The sequence below is a fragment of the Sorex araneus genome, chromosome 1 (genome assembly GCF_027595985.1).
Source record: "Sorex araneus isolate mSorAra2 chromosome 1, mSorAra2.pri, whole genome shotgun sequence".
NCBI classification, from domain to species: Eukaryota; Metazoa; Chordata; class Mammalia; order Eulipotyphla; family Soricidae; genus Sorex; species Sorex araneus.
The window spans coordinates 323,534,734-323,549,219 of NC_073302.1; the positions used below are offsets into that span (position 1 = coordinate 323,534,734).

Consider the following 14,486-nt stretch of genomic DNA (forward strand, 5'->3'; position numbering starts at 1 on the left):
GAACACAGTAAGAGATATAGTAAGTTCAAAGGTTGGCTCTTCCTGGGGTCATCTCCATATATATTCCAGATCACAGTCCTCAGGCCAGGTTAATCTTTCCTAACCCCAGCAGGGTCCTTATTCAGTTACTTCTTTTTGTGTCATGACAGAGTTTGTCCCATGACCACACTCTTATTATACTTAAGGCACTTAACTTGTTCTTTTCTGATGCCAGGGGAGTTTACTGCTTGCCCTGGGTCCATTCAGTCCCTTCGTCGGGACCCTGCTTTTGGAGTGCTAAAAAGTGAAAGGCAACTGAGGCTAAAGTCAAGTATATATGATGGATGTCCAGGAGTAAATATTATTTGGAATCAATAAACTCCCATCTTAAAAAAGCATAGCATCAACTGTCTTCCTGTGTCTATACAAAAAGGACATTGCTAAATAAGCCATGCAAATGACATAAAGGAAAGAGAAAAGCAGTACAGGATTATTAGTGCTTGATGAAACTGGGTGTGCCCCAGGGGCACTGTTGTGAGAATAACTCAATAAACCTAAGTTCCCTGCGGGAGGAGCAAGGACAACCCAATGTTAGTCAACAGTCAAGGAAAAGAACAGAGTACGTTTCAGGGCATAAATAGTAAAGATTCTTTTTGTGGGTAACTAAGAAACAAGGAGATGTTTCTATCCATTCCCTTATCTTTCCTTAACAAAGGAATTAACTGATTTCCAATGCAAGAGCTCTTATTACAACTTTTGGAGAAAAGGCTAGGACCAGGTTGAGAAGTTATGAGGATAGCAGAGGAGATCTAGTAGCTAAATCTGAATTAAATAAGCAAAACATCATAAAACAATTGGGATGCCAAAAATGAAACTAGGTTGGCTGTACTATATTGTTAGTATGCAATATAGTGTACAGTACAACTGGAATGACTATTGCCATTCCAACATCTTTCACATAGAACTAGTATAAATATATATAATTAAAATCACTAGAATAAACAAGATTTTTACTATTCCTACTTGAGATGACCAGTTAGCTTTTTAAAAGGACCTACGGGACTTTCTATGTTAAACTATCTTTACTGTTGAAATTAAAAGTTTCATAGTTTTAAAAGCAAAGTATTAATTTAGTTTTTGTTTGGAGGCCATACCTGGCAACGCTCAGAGGTTACTTCTGGCTCTGCACCCAGGAATTACTCCTAGAGGTACTTGAGGACCATATGGGATACCAGGGATCAAACCTGGGTTGGCTGCATGTAAGGCAAGGACCCTATTCACTGTAGTATCTCCCCAGAGCCCCCTAATTTAGTTTTTAAGGTAATTTTAAGTTTTAAGGTAATACGGTATTAGTATACCCAAGTATCTGATAGCTATTTGCTCTTCTACTTTTCTTTATTAAAGTCCTACCAATTATCAGGGCCAGAGCTATTGTATAGTAGGTAAGGCATTTGTCTTGCATGCAACCAACTCACAGTTTGATTCCTGGCATCCCGTATCGTTCCCTGTGCATCACAGAGATTAATTCCTAAGTGCAGAGCCAGAAGTAACCCCTGAACACCACTAGGAATGGCCCCCCAAAGAGCAAAAATAATAATAAAATCCTACCAATTATCAAGGTCTAACTTTATTCTGTTCCTTTTCTGAATAACAGAACAGATCTACCACCAATTTGGCATTTAACAGATACTGCCTTATTACTTGAAAACTTCTTACATTCTGGATCAGAGAGTGGGTAAGGTGCTTGCCTTGTTAAGTGGTCAACGCAGGTTCAATCTCCTACACTTCATATGGTCACATGAGTCCCACTAGTAGTGATTCATGGTGCAGAGACAGGACTATACCCAAGCACCAGTGGGTGTGGCTCAACACCATCAACAAACAAAAATACTTCTCAAATTCTACTTGTAAATACTAGATTGATCCCTACTACTAAAAAAAAGCAAAAAACTGTTGTCCCATTGTTCATCGATTTACTCGAGCAGGTACCAGTAACGTCTCCATTGTGAGACTTGTTGTTACTGTTTTTGGCATATCGAATAAAAAAACAAAACCTAAAAAGCAAAGCCACAAAAGCTTTTCACATGCAAATCCTATCTCCCCACAAAAATAATTGTATTAAGGAAATGTGTTCATTAACTCAGCAAAAATTTACCAAGTATTCTGCACCAGCAATTGTATGTACTTTATTTGTGGTCCTCTACTTTGGAGCCCAATTTACTTACATGATGAATTGTTCAGATGCTGATCTCGCAGTGAATGCAGTTCTCCAAGCAGTTTGTCCATTTTTTGTTTCTTTTCCTGTAACACTCTCATTTTGCTAAAAAGTTGAACTTTCTCATCAGGATCTGAAACAGATGGATTTCTGCTATGGGAAGCCTCCCTAGTTAATGAAAGACTTTCTGCTTGTCTTCTGTTGTCTGGGACAGCTGGAGGCTTAAAAAAAAAGACAAAAATTTATGACTAATGCAAGCAAAAGTTATAGCCACTTTTTTTTTTAAAGTCTCAGCATTCTCATTTCAAAAATTCACAAATATTCTTTATAAAAGTCTTAAGCATTAATATTGAAAAGACTGAAATGGCAAAACATGAGAAATTTTCACTCATATAAAAGGAAGTTTTCTTTTACTTTATATTTAAGTAGACAATCACCAAACTCCAGCACTGGGATAACAGGGAGGAAATGCCACCTTAAATATATGAATCATGTTTTGCAGATGAAAGAATTTTACCAAAAATAAATTTACATTCTGGAGAACTGAAAAAGATAGTACAGGGGTTAAGGCGCATGTCTTGTATTCAGCAGACCCTAGCTCAAATCATGGCTTGTGGTCCCTTGAGTAGCACAATAGGGAGTGACTCCAAATACAGAGCTGGAAATAACTCAGGAATACTGCCAAGTGTTTCGGGGAAAAAAAAAAAAAAAGAAAGAAAGAAGAAAAAGGGTATGTGGGGGGGAGTGGGCAATTCATATATTTTTAAACAATTAGATTAGGTAATATTCATGCTCACTAAAGTCAACTAAGTTCCAACTAATGTGATCTGGAATTCAATTACACTTTAAAAATTAAGTTACCTGAGAATCACGAAGCTGATTATGAAATCGCTGAATCAAATCATTCAGTTCTTCATTTAATTCAGATGTGATACTGACTCCTGATAGACTACCTGCAGTTTCTGTTACAACTGGAAAAAAAGTTAACTTCACTAAAGCAAATAAACAAGATGCTAATAATTTTTTTTAAAAAAGTAACTTTAAGAACTCATCTAAAAATTTTAAACTAATTACTTATAGATTAGTAGTTAACGAATATATGATTTTATATTATTTTATTAGACGTTTTTATCTAGTCTTAAAAAAAAGAGACACTAACAAAACTGAAATAGTGGTAGTTACATATTTTATATCACCTAGTATAGTAGCTAGTATAATCTATCTAGTACAGAGTCTTTTCCTGTCCCAACAAGTAAGGAAGGATACTATTATATTTCAATTTAAACAGTTCTCATCAAAGTAAGGGGAGCAGGTATGTCCATCAGTTTGGCTTGGGGAAGTGGTAGGAACAGCAGTTGTCTAATACTGGTGCTGCAATTTGTGTTTCTTGTGATGTGATGGCTGACATCACTAAATCCTACTTTCTTTGAATAAATATACATTCAAAAAAATTATCAGTAATTTTCAACTATGGGCAATATATATGGTACTTTTGTTGTTATTTTTGAGTCACACCCAGAGGTGCTCAGGACTTACTCCTGGCTGCTCCTTAAAGGGGGGCTCAGGCCCATATATGGTCCCTATGCACTGCCAGGAGTAATTCCTGATGCAGAGCCAGGAGTAAACCTTGAGCACCGGTGAGAATGCCTTGCCTTCCACCCCCCCCCAAAAAAAACCCACAAACTTGAGGTGATAAAACCAACCATATTAGACCCAATACTAAACAATTCAGTAAGAAAAAAGAACATTTTTGAGTCTCAGAGACTGTATAGGAAATGTCTGTTCAAAGGAACTTCATATATAGCTGAATATCTAATTAAAGCAATAGAACTACTACTAACTTCAGGACTAGAACGATAGCACAGCGGTTAAGGTGTTTGCCTTGCATGAGGCCGACCCGGGTTCAATTCCCAGCATCCCATATGGTCCCCGAGCACCGCCAGAAGTAATTCCTGAATGCAGAGCCAGGAGTAACCCCTGAGGATTGCCGGGTGTGACCCAAAAAGAAAGAAAATAAATAAATAAATAAATAAAATAATAACTACTACTATTAACTTCAAAAGTTAAACTATAAATTTACTCATTAACTCACTTAAGATTTAACCCTTCTGTGGTAGGCAGAGTACTATGACTCTAGCTAAATCAAAATGAAAAGTCCTTGTCAGTCTGTAGCACGGTAGCAGTCATCCCATTGCTCATCGATTTGCTTGAGCGGACACAAGTAACATCTCCATTGTAAGACTTGTTGTTACTGCTTTTGGCATATCAAATATGCCATGGGGAGCTTGCAAGGCTCTGCCATGCAGGCGGGATACTCTCAGTAGCTTGCCGGACTCTCCGAGAGGGACGGAGGAATCAAACCCAGGTTGGCCCGCTGTGCTATCGCTCCAGTTCCCTTGTCAGTCTATGATATAAAACAAAATTACAGCCTCTCCCTTTTACCTCTTAGAGAAGTATTCTTTGATGAAAAATGGGATTTTAAAAGGAGAGAGAGATAAGCGCCTGCCATAGAGGCGGGTAGGGGGTGGGGGGGTGAGGGGTGATGGGAGGGAACCCGGGGACATTGGTGCTGGGAAATGTACACTCGTGGAGGACTGGGTGTTAGAATACTGTATGACTGAAATCCAATCATGAACAACTTTGTAAAAAATAATAGTAATAATAAAATTAAATTAAAAAAAGAATCACTGTATCACTGTCATCCCATTGTTCATGAATTTACTCAAGCGGACACCAATAACATCTCAATTCGTCCCAGCCCTGAGATTTTAGCAGCCTCCCCATACTTGTCTTTCCCAGCAATTGGAGGCTCTTTCAGGGTCAGGGGAATGAGACCTGTTATTGTTACCGTATTTGGCATATCAAATACACCACTGGAAGCTTGCCCGGCTCTACCGTAAAAAAAATAAATAAATAAATAATTAAAACAAAAAAAGAAAGATGGGATTTCTCTGCACAGTGAGACCTACCACCTTTCCACATAACCAGAGAAAATTACAGGACAGGATAAGCTTCAAAAAACATTATTTTCCAAACTAATCAACAACAAAATGTGATTAGTAACCAGCATGTACCCTGCAATGCCATTATTGTTGAGCCTCGTTTATTAAAAGAACATTCGAATACTTGGCATACCGGAGTCATCCATTACAGCAATAGCTTGCTCTGCTTTATGCTGTAGAGCAAGAAGAGCAGCTTGTCGTCCCTGCAGGGCCCGCAACTGCTCCTGCTGCTGTAACATCCTTTTTAATAAGTCATGTTGTTTCTTCAAATTTTCTATTTCTTCAATAGGCTGCTGCTGAGGTTCTCTGGTCTGGAAAATAAAACAAGTGATACTTAGATCTATTAAAAGTCATGTTTTGGTTTCATCTACCAATGTCCAAGTACAGACACAGATAACAAATTAGTATTAAATTTATAACCTTATGTACAATTTTAGTAGACTTCAAAGAAAAGAGTAAGAACAAAATGATAAGGCTGAGGACATGGCTCAAACAGTAAAGCACCTTGAACGCAAGGCCCAGGTTTCCTTCCTTGGCAAAGCAAGTCTTCCTCACCCACCCTCCAAGCACCGCCTGGAGTGGAGTGCACAATTAAAAATAATGTAATGATATTAGTTAATTTCACAGTAAAATACCATAAGCAATGGCCTTGAACAAGGGTCATTACAACAGGAATATAAATTTAAAAAGGTAAACAAAAAGAGAGTCTAATAGAAGAACACACAAGAGGCATCTACCCAAGCATTACAGAAAGAGCAGATTATACCAGACTACCCTTAGAAGCTCTCTGAAAAAGGTAAGCCTGGGCTGAAGCAATAGCACAGCGGGTAAGGCATTTGCCTTGCACGAGGCCAACCTGAGTTCGATTCCCAGCATCCCATATGGTTCCCTGAGCACCGTCAGGAGTAATTCCTGAGCGCAAAGCCAGGAGCAACCCCTGTGCGTGGCCGGGTGTGACCCAAAAAGCGCCCCCCCCCTCCAAAAAAAAGGTAAGACTAAAAGTGTCCCACTCCAGGAAACAATATTTAAAAAAAAAAAAGAACCAAAGAATTCACAATTTTCTAACCAGATAATAAGTTCTGAAAATGCATTAAAAATTTGATGATCTAATAGGTAAGATTTAATTTAAATTCGTGTTATGTACAAAATTAAAATTATATACATAATACACACAATTATATAAAATCTATAACGTATATAAATATAATTAAGCAGAAAATTTAAATTTTCTATCATAGATCTTTTCCTTAAAACAAAACACCACTTCATTTTAGGAGCCAGATAGTGCAGGAAGTAAGGCATTTGTCTCACAAGAGTTGTAGCAGCTACAAACCCAGTTCAAATCCCTGGTACGCTGAGAACTGCCAGTGGTCACTACTGAGGAGCACAGGGGCAAAGAATAGTCCTGAGCTACTCAGGTTTCTGCTCCCACCCACCCCAAATTCTCACTTTAGCTGAGTAAGAAGACACAGAATACTCTGAAATTCTTCCCTAAAAGCTAAATTTATCATTTTGCCTAAAGGAACGTAAAATAAAAATAAGTGCCACTTTTAAAAATTTATAAAAATTTAAGTAAAACTTTTTGTGAGGCTGATGGCAGTTAGTGCATTCATTGCCAACCCCAGTTTGACCCCCAACAGCACATAGTCCAGCAGTCCTTAGAAGCCTTCTCCCCCGTCTCCATACTGCCAAGGTGACCCTAGTAGTTGCCAACATGGCCTGGGCACTATGGCATCCTCTAGTTCCTGAGCTGAACACAGGAAAAAAATACCTGAGAAATTTAAATATACCTTGGAAACAAATAAACCAAACTACTGATAAATGATATACTATGATACTTTTAATCACTGACTTCACTCTTTAAATTTAAAAAGTATGTATTTTCTTTGGTTTTGTGTGTTTTTTTGGAGGAGGAAGAACACGACACACCCAGTGATGCTCAGGACTTCCTTCTGGCTTTGCACTCAGCAATTACTCCTGGCAATGCTCTAACACTAAAGCCTCAAGAATTTTTGTCTGTTTGGTTTGGGTTTGAGTTTCAGGCCACACCCAGTAGTGCTCAGAGGGTTTACACCTGGCTCTGTGCTTAGGGGTCACTCCTGGTAGGGCTTGAGGAACCATACAGGCACCAGGGATCAAACCCTTGTTGGCCATGTGCAAGGCAAGAGTCCTACCCACTATATCACTCTGGCCCCTAAAAATCTATTTTTAACTAATATTTACATTAAATATTTAAACTAGTCCATTTTTTGGTTTACATTATTATCAAATTGTGTTGGTTGGGGAGGGGGGTAGGGGGAAATACCTAATGGACCCATGTGGTGCCAAGGATCAAACCTGGGTTTCCATCATGCAAAGCCTTTGAGCTTTCCACACTGTCCCATTTGTGAAATTTCTGTTGGGGTTATGTAGATTTTTTTTTTGAGTCACACCTGGCGATGCACAGGATTACTCCTAACTCATGCACTCAGGAATTACTCCTGGCGAAGCTCAGGGGGCCATATGGGATGTTGGGAATCGAACCTGGGTCGGCTGCGTGCAAGGCAAACGCCCTACCGGCTGTGCTATCACTCCAGCCCCAGATATTTTTTTTAATGTAGATTTTAAATGATGTCCTCTCCAGTGACTTCTAAGGAGAAATTTTAATGTTCAAGTCTCTTTTGAAAGTAAAAAGCACTGATGTGCTTTCTCTATATACATTTCATTCCTAAAGGAATCATGGTAAAAACAAATGGCTCAAGAGAATTTCCTGGGTGACTTCCTTTATCAATTCTATGCAAAAAATTCCCCTTTTACTTACCCAACCAGAACTCATTATATAATATCATCATAATAATCATTAGTATTATGTGTAAGAGTGAATAATTTATGGAAACATTTTACACTGTGACCAAATTTAAAACAAAATTAGCAACCAAATTTAGCAACCAAAATTAAAGTGAAAAATAAGCGCTTTGTTCAGAATTAAGTAACTGAAGGAGGGAAAAACGTGGAAAGCAGAGCTGGAGTATCTGATACTCATCAGAGGACCAGTATTCTCTCTCACAGATCAATTCAACTTCATAAACACAGAAAAAGAATTAATCTGTTAGTAAATCGTAATTACTGAGATCTTCTTTTACCTCAAATTTTCAATAAACTAAAGCCCTTTTCAAAGTATGTTTACTCAGTTCTCTCCCAAAATTAAAAAAAGGGGTTCAAATGATTAAAATTTATATTCGTTACAATGAAAATGTATCTCTAGTTCTGTCAATTTGAAGACTAATGACCTCTTAAGATATTTGAATGGGAAAGGACAAGTACCAGTAGTTATCCCTTTCAAATTATTCCAAAAAAAGTTCATCAATAATTTGAAATGTAAATCAGTCACAAACAGCTATAGACTTGAATGAAATGACTTAAAAGAAATTTCCCCAGGTTTAAACCTATCAAATCCTTGTGCAAAATCATGGAGAATTAATTAGAAGAGAAATAATGCAATAAAACAAAAATCAATGAGAAGAAAACCTTCAAGAATTCATTTTTCCACCTACATTATACAACTCTCATGTCTAAAAATTGTTTATGTTGTACTCTCCAGGCATCTTTAAAACCAAACAATTTTACTTATCTGGGGGGACAGGAATTTGGAGATGACACTAGGAGATGCTCAGGAGCTATTCCTGGCTCTGTGCTTCACAAAGTAGTCCCTGGTGGTGCTATGAACCAGTTGTGGTTTCCAGAATTTAAGAAGGATCAACCAGAAGTAGCTTATTGCATTTATTATCGCTCTGGCCCCAAAAGATACAATTTTTATTAAAGAGTTTACAGAACAATATCATGCATTACAAAATAAGTCTAGTCTGTGTTAGTCACACTTATTTGTAAATCTTTGATACTCCAATTAGAATTCTAAACTAATTTCATATCTTTCATTAATCTACATATAAAACCCTAATAGTTTTCAAAATAAACTTACTTTTCTGCTTATTAAATTTTAAATCCATCTAAACAACTACTACCTAGACTAATACCTAGAAAAAGCTATACTGAAGGAGGGAAGTGGGTAACATAATCAAATATAAAGAAACGGAAGATGAGAAAACAGAAATCAGAAGACAAGACCAGAGAGATTAAATACAGACTGTAAAGGCACTTGCCTTGCTTGCCACTAACCCTGGTTTGATCCCCAGCATCACATAATGGTCACCTGAGCACTGCCAAGAGTAAAGAGTTATCACTGAGCACAGAGCCAGGAGAAAGTAAGTGTGGCCAAATCCCCCTCCCTCAAAAACATAATAATAAAGAATATATAGAAATAAAAAAGATGGGGATAAAAGTAACTAGGGGTTGAGGAGAGGTGACTAGTAAAGCTCTTTCCTTCAAAATGAGGCCTTGGCGGCTCAGATAGAGAAGGGAACACCAAGTAAAGTGTGGTTGGAGGACCCGCTCGGGAGATGCGTGCTGAAAGTAGACTATAAATTGAACACGATGGCCACTCAATACCTCTAATGCAAACCACAACACCCAAAAGGAGAGAGAGAACAAAAGGGAATGCCCTGCCACAGAGGTGGAGTGGGGTAGGGGGGAATGGAGTGGTGGGGTGGGAGGGATATTGGGATCATCAGTGGTGGAGAATGGGCACTGGTGGAGGGATGGGTACTCGAGCATTGGTATGACTGAAACACAAGCACAAAAATATGTAAATCTGTAACTGTACCCTCACGGTGATTCAGTAATAAAAAAATAATAAATTTATAAAAAAATATAGAAAGATTTAATCACTGTCACTGTCATCCCATTGCTCATTGATTTGTCTGAGCGGACACCAGTAACGTCTCTCATTGAGAGACTTATTGTTACTGTTTTTGGCATATCCAATACGCACAGGTAGCTTGCCAGGCTCTGCCGCTCAGGCTCGATACTCTCGGTAGCTTGCCAGGCTCTCCGAGAGGGGCGGAGGAATCGAACTTGGGTTGGCTGAGTGAAAGGCAAATGCCCAACCACTGTGCTCCAAAAGGATAGTATGTCTAGAAATTTAAAAAAAAAAAAAAGCCGAGACCATCTCCTCACTTAAACAATATTATTATTTACTCTTTTTAGTCACGTTCAACGAGTTCACTTTTCATGTACAGATTAAAAAATCTCTATCGTGACCTCTGAGCCTGATTCTGAAAACCCTGTATTTTCCTCTAATAAACAAATTTTCTCAAAAAACTCTTCATGGACAGGCTGGACAGGGGGTAGGGCATTTGCCTCGCACTCAGCTGACCCAGGTCAATTCCAGGCACTCAATACAGTTTCCCAAGTCTTGCCAGGAGTGAAGCCTGAGTGGAAAGACAGGAGTTTCCTGAACACACTCAGATGTGGCCCAAACCAAAACAAAACAATATTCTTCATAGATACAAGTATATATTTTTACAGCTGAAAACAGTACAGACAATAAGTACTCCAATTTTTTCATGTGTAAAGGATTATATACTCTGAGAAGACAAACCTGTGATGTGCCAATATTTCAACAGGGGGATGTTAGACTGTCAAATTCTCGTGCATCTCTTTATCACACTGCCTGCTACAAAATTATATGCTTAAATGTGTTCTACTAAGAATTCTAAGAATCTCTGAAGAAGCATAATTTCATTCGGAAAAAAGTTTCCAAATAAAATCAGAAATTAGAAAAACAGCCCTAACAACAGCATAGATACTATATAAAAAAAAACTAATTTTCTAAAAGCTGAGATTAAGTTTGGGATAGGAAGGGACCAGAGCACTAATACACTAGGTACATTGTACAGTGATAGTACATGTGCCTTGCACACAGCTGACCCAAGTTTGATTCACATATCCTATATGGTCCTCCATGCATTCTCAAGAAAAATTCCTGAGTGCAGAGCCACGAGTAACCACTGAGCATTTCCAAGTATGGCCTAAAAGTCAAAAATAAAAGTACTGAGAAGAAAGATATGGGCAGGGGCCGGAGCGATAGCACAGCGGGTAGGGCGTTTGCCTTGCACGTGGCCGACCCGGGTTCGATCCCCGGCATCCCATATGGTCCTCCAAGCACCGCCAGGAGTAATTCCTGAGTGCAAAGCCAGGAGTAACCCCTGAGCATCGCTGGGTGTGACCCAAAAAGCAAAAAAAAAAAAGAAAAGATATGGGCAAAGAATGAGGTCCTAGCTACTTAAAAAGATTTCTTTCAAAATTTAGGCAGAAGCCAGCCAGGGTTTGGTCCCTGGCACTACATATGGCCCCTCAAGTCTGCCAGCAGTGATTCCTGAGTACAAAGCATAAATTAAGCATTGAGCACCACTGAATCAAAAACAAAAATTAGAAAAATTAAAGGTATGGGAGCCAAGATATGGTTCAGTAGTAGGGTCCATCCTTATATGTGGGAAACCCTGGGTTCAAACCCCATGCACAATAATAATAAAATAGTAACAAACTCAAAAGTATGTAAAATATCATGTACTCTGTTAAGATATCCTAGAGAACAGACTCTGTCTTTGTAGGCAACTTGAAAATATGAGTAATTTCATATCATGCTGCAACTTAAGCAATTTCATTCTGAAAATAAAGCAATGTACAGATGTTGGGGTAGAAGCTGTAACTCACAAGGTCAAGAAACTTATTATTGGAGCTGGAGCGATAGCACAGTGGGTAGGGCTTTGCCTTGCACACGACCGACCCGGGTTCGATCCCCAGCATCCCACATGGCCCCTGAGCACCGCCAAGAGTAATTCCTGAGTGCAGAGCCAGGAGTAACCCCTGTGCATTGCTAGGTGTGACCCAAAAAAAATAAAAGAAACTTATTACTAATCTTAATTAAGACCTCTACTTTTTGCTACTCTTTTGACAAATACATTTTGAAGGAATAAAAACGAGGCAGAAAAAATCTTCATAGCACAGAAAAAATTAAAACGGTGATAATAAAATTTTTTTCTAGAAATTTTTTCCCCTCAAGCAAGAATGATAGTAAAGCAGTAGGGCATTTGCTTTGCACCCAGGTTTGATCCCCAAGCACCACCAGGAGTAATTCCTAAGTGCAGAGCCAGGAGTAACCCCAAGAATCACAGAGTGTGGCCAAAAATTTTAAAAATCCTGGGGATTGAACATTATGGTCTCACAACATACAAAGTTAGAAGTTCAAATAATGAGGTATACCCCTAGTCCTAAAGATCATTTTTATAGGCAGAGTTCTGAGATCTTAAGTTGGCCCTAAGAATCATATACTAAAGAGATTTCACAATGACATTAACTCCAAAAAGTAGGTTCAAGAGAGACTATTTGTAAAGATATCCTTCAAAGAAATTTAGAAAAACATTACATTAAAAAATAAATTTAACACCTTAGAAAAATTAAAATTTGTTGATATAGCAAACTCTTTGTCATTCAGGAAACATAAGAGAATAGTAACTTCTAAAATATATCTATACTCCATGCTCACCCTCTCTTCTCCAATGCATCTAGCTTTATAATTTGCAGGGCCCTAGAGATAGTACAGTGGGGGGTGATAACTTTGCAAGGAGCCAACCCAAGTTTGAATCCCCACAATGCATATGGTTGGCCCTCCTACTGCCCCAACCATCCCCGGCACCTACTGCCCCAACCAGGCCCGGCACTACCTGGTATGACCTTTAAGCAGTGCCAAGATTAAGCCCTGAACACAGCTGAGGTTAGGCCCCTCAAAAAAAAAATTTTTTTTTAATTTAAAAAAAAAAAAACCTGTAAAAGTTATCAACTACTTAGTATTTACTTTTCTATTGAACTGGGACAACTTAAATAGTTTATAGTATGCTCACCACAGCTGATTTCAAGTTGTATTTTCTTAATTTTTGTGGGAGCTGAGGATTGGAGGTAGCAGATAGGGGAATATCAAAATACCTACATATGTTGTTTTAAACAGCCACAACAATATATAAAAATATCAACTTATTCTATTGATAATTATTAGCTTAAAATATTAGCTTAGTCTAATTTACATATTAGATGGTGCCTCATAATTGTAAAATAAAAATAAAAACTTTTACCCATTTTTTTAATTCAAATTGTTTTAAGTAGAACTACAGTTATTTTAAAATCTTTTTTGAGTGCCTTTATGCAAACCACATTAAAATTAAAAGAAAAACATTGAACAGTGGATTTAAAAAAAAAACACAGAAAAATATTAGTTAAACATTCAACTGGGTAAGTATCTATAAAGGAAAAAAGAATAAAGGGCTTATAACAGAAACAAAAAATATAAACCAAGAAACACTATAAAAATATTCTAGTCTTAAAGTAACAGGAAAACAAACAGTTATCTGTTAGGTCATTAATAACTAAAAGCTTGACGGTTACATCTTGAACACACATGAACACAAATATCAAAAAGCACTAATGGCCAGGGATGTGGCTCAGCAGTAGAACATCTGCCTCACATATCTGCGACCCTAGATTGGAGCCTAAGAACTACAAAAACAAAGCAAAACTAAAACAAAATGCCCAAGGTTTAAGAACATGATATATTTTGAGTCTCCAATAGCAAGAAAAAAAAGTGGATAAAATTTCAAATTCCTTGTTAATGCAAATTCAAAACAGCAGCTGCATTATAATCCATGTAAGAAAGCAGATAAGATTTTAAAGGGACAGAATTTTAGTATAGCAAAATACGGTATATCACTTTTAATGAAGATTTAACAATAACAGAAACAACAGAAAGGCAAATAAAGAAGAAACACAAACAAAAGAGATGCTCATTTAGAGGCTTCCCAAGTTAACATTGTGAAGTATACCTTTGAGGGAAATCCATGTTTTCGGCTATATTTCCTATTAGGCCTCAGTTCCCTGTCATTCTGAGCAGGTCTGTCACCTTTCCCTTTTGGACTTGTAGTAACGTCAATGTTTGAAACCTGTTCCTGTGAAGCTGAATTCCCTAGTTTGTCCTCAATGCACGGCCGAATTCTCAGACTAAAAGATGCCTCCTTTATTAAATAGTGTAGCATATTAATTTCTTAACACAAACTTCTGTTTAACATATAAGCCAGCCTTATAAATACAAAAATTTTATTAGTCCATCTTAAAAATAAAAAATTTCAACCCACCCTCCCCCAAACAGAAGGAAATTTAAGACTTTAAGATTAGACTATTATTTTAACTGAATATTATATACTAGGCAAGTTTCAAGTTATTCAACTGCTGAAACATTTTAAGCTATTCTGCTATATTATTAATCAAGTTTAGTTATCATTTAAAAATTATTAACTGTATCTCATGAACTGATCACTATAAATGAGAATTATAAACAATATCATTTCCTAACTCCCACCCAACCC

The 14,486-nt window shown here is 37.6% G+C and overlaps 1 protein-coding gene across 7 annotated transcripts in view; it reads right to left on the reverse strand.

Annotated features, from left to right (window-relative positions):
- Nucleotides 1-14,486, reverse strand: part of PCM1 (pericentriolar material 1) — a 100,017-nt gene that overhangs the window by 66,601 nt on the left and 18,930 nt on the right. For all 7 annotated transcript variants that reach the window (XM_055124562.1, XM_055124552.1, XM_055124555.1 and 4 more), the window contains 3 exons: nt 5,330-5,507; nt 3,056-3,165; nt 2,205-2,415 (listed from right to left, as the gene is read on the reverse strand). In XM_055124562.1, the coding sequence (XP_054980537.1) occupies nt 2,205-2,415; nt 3,056-3,165; nt 5,330-5,507 (499 nt within the window). The remainder of the gene's footprint in view (nt 1-2,204; nt 2,416-3,055; nt 3,166-5,329; nt 5,508-14,486) is intronic.